Below are 2963 nucleotides of genomic sequence, written 5' to 3' on the forward strand. Positions count from 1 at the left end.
ATCTCTATGTCATTATTGCTCAACTCATCAACACCACTCACCTTATCACCCAAACGTACTTAAATTTTACATTTCACCTTAAACTCCATCTGTCATTTCTCACTTTTCGTTTCCTCTCCTTCTCATCAAGACCTTATCACTATTTACCAAAAGCTTAGTGCCTAAACTTGATTATGATAGTTTATAAAATCTTGAATGGCAAAATACCCAAAACTGAATGACATGGTTTTCAAGCTCAAAACTCACCATGTTTTAAAAATCATCAATACTCATTAAAATACAAAAATGGCTTTGTAGCTTTTTTTTGTTACAAATATTATATCAACTATATTTTTTCGATGTTGAATAAACTTTTTCGTCATCGTAACTTTCATCCTCCGAATCATGTGAGGATTTTGATGATTAAGCTTATAGAGATAAGGAGGAATTAAGGTTATTTAAAACCTAACAATCTTCGCAGTAATCAGTAAAAAAGTTAGCTTTTTACACAAAGTTTCTAATAATTTTAAGATGATTGCATCTAATAGTTGTTGCACTAAAAGACAAAAGATACGGTACGTAATCCTAGAGTGGAATCAAGAATCTCTCTTGATTTAATCATAGACAGAGCAAATAACTTTATTACTGATTAGTAGTTAATAAAAAAAAAGTTAAATCTTACCACTACACTCTCAGTAAATTTTATATAGTAGAAAATCTTTAAAAGCTCAATAGAGCTAAAATCAAGAGATGATTCTATTCCCTTGAAGTAACATAGTTGAATCCTTGAACTTGCCCCCATAGTGTAATACTATTCTTCATAATTAATTAATTTTTCCTCTAAGAGAGGTCAAATTAAATCTAATTCAATTGAATCATTTATTGCAAAATTACAAACTCCCCAATTTTGAAAAAATATCTTAAGTTGGCGAAATCCTATTAAATCTAATACTTTCTCTAAAAATATAACAAAAGTTAATACTCCTATGAAGAGATTAAAAATTTGCCTTTTAAAGAATTATGAAAAAATACCAATGAGCAAATTAACATGTTATGTACTGGTGGTAAAAGAAATTAAAAAAATTAAAAAAGAAGAGTTACATATATAACGGTGCATAAAATTTTAAAATAATATAAAATTTGAACTTGAATTTTTTTGTTCTTCCTGCAATAGCAGAACACGTTTCAAAAGGTTATTATGTTTTTATTATTACTATACCTGTGAAGAATGACCGTTGTGTCTCTCACATGTTGCAACGTGTAGATTATCGATAGCTAAAAAGATTATAAAGCTTTTGTATCTCATTTCGAAACGTCTCTTCGATCTTGCATTAACAACAAATAATAATGATACAGCTAGCATCCCATATCCAGCCAAGCTAGCCTTGCCTTATATTTCTCTTAAGCGTTTTGCATGCTCTATTCTCAACGACAACTCATCATCACCTCCCTTTATAAATCCCTCACCACTCACCACCACCACATCTCAATTCCCCTTATCTTGATTTTCTAAAAGCAATTTGTGTTACAATAATGGAGTTGAAGAGAAATTTCACTAATTGCTTCTTTGTGATTTTGTGGATGCGTACTTTTATTATTAGCTCGTGTGAGGCCTACAAGTTCAATGTTGGTGGTAAAAATGGATTATGGGTTGTGAAACCATCTGAGAATTACAATCACTGGGCTGAGAGAATGCGGTTTCAAGTTAACGATACTCTTTGTAAGCAAGCCCTAGCTCTCTCTTATATATAATTCATTTTCTTTGTATATTATTAATATTATACCTGCCCCGTAGCTTGAATGGTCATGAGTATGCATCTGTGGCTGCGCTCACTCGCATTCTTGTTTACTGTGGATAAGAATATTGTAAATATGTTATAAAATAGTAATATTAATTCTTTGCAGATTTTAAGTACAAGAAAGGATCGGACTCGGTGTTGGTGGTAACGAAGGACAATTATTTTTCATGCAACAACAAGAAACCGGTACAATCTTTAACTGACGGTGAGTCAGTTTTCAGTTTTGATCACTCAGGTCCTTATTTTTTCATAAGCGGCAATGCTGATAACTGCAACAAAGGCCAAAAGCTCATTGTTGTAGTTATGGCTGTGAGAAACAAATCCCAACACCATGAAGCTCCTCCGTCTCCTTGTCCGGTTTCTTGTACGCCGCCTCCTTCTTCTCCACAGCCGTCTGCATCTTCTCCCCCGACATCACCTGCATCTCCTCGTTCTTCGGTACCACCTCCAGTAGAGTCACCAAGGAGCTCACCAAGTCCTATGCAGCCACCGGAGCCTAGTGCTATTCCATCAGATTTCGGTGCTCCAGCACCGGCTCCGACAAGTTCGGGTTCATCGGGTTTGGGTTGTAATATTGGCTTGGTTTTGGGATTTACTGTTGGAGTGACTCTGGTTTTGGGTAGCTTTATTGGCTAGACCTAGTATCTTCTGTTTGGACTTTGGATTAATATGCTGAGGGTTTGAGTAATTACATTATTTTGTTCTTTTCAAGGATGATACTCTGTGTAAGCAAGCCCTAGCTCTCTCTTATATATAATTCATTTTCTTTGTATATTATAAAGTTCTTTTCTTTAGCTACAATATAACCAAATGGGTAAAATCTTATTTACTCCCTATATTTTAAAATTAGTGACCATTTAGTTCCTACATTTTTTAAAGTACCTCGAAACATCCATGCCGTTAAATTATTAATACCCCTACCATTAATTTTTATTTCTTTTGACTTACTTTTACAATATTAAACTTTTATAAGAATTTTTTTGTTTGGACATTAATAAAAAGAAAATAATTAAATTACCAACTTAACCCGAAAAAATGAAAATAAAAAAAATTATATTAATTTTTAGTTGTCAAAAATTGTATGCAAACTACCAAGTGTGCAAATGGTGCTTGCAAAAAAATTAATATAATTTTTTTTTTTATTTTTTAGGGTTAAATTGGTAATTTAATTATTTTCTTTTTATT

The 2963-nt window shown here is 32.5% G+C and overlaps 1 protein-coding gene across 1 annotated transcript; it reads left to right on the plus strand.

The window, feature by feature from the left end:
* Nucleotides 1-1485: 1485 nt before the first annotated feature.
* Nucleotides 1486-2443, plus strand: LOC18053478 (early nodulin-like protein 2). The gene is made up of 2 exons (XM_006447218.2): nt 1486-1699; nt 1885-2443. The coding sequence occupies exons 1-2, from the start codon at nt 1513-1515 to the stop codon at nt 2412-2414; spliced, it is 717 nt and encodes a 238-aa protein (XP_006447281.1). The 5' UTR covers nt 1486-1512; the 3' UTR covers nt 2415-2443.
* The last annotated feature ends 520 nt before the right edge of the window (nt 2444-2963 follow it).

This window comes from Citrus clementina, unplaced genomic scaffold (genome assembly GCF_000493195.1).
Source record: "Citrus clementina cultivar Clemenules unplaced genomic scaffold, Citrus_clementina_v1.0 scaffold_2, whole genome shotgun sequence".
NCBI classification, from domain to species: domain Eukaryota; kingdom Viridiplantae; phylum Streptophyta; class Magnoliopsida; order Sapindales; family Rutaceae; genus Citrus; species Citrus x clementina.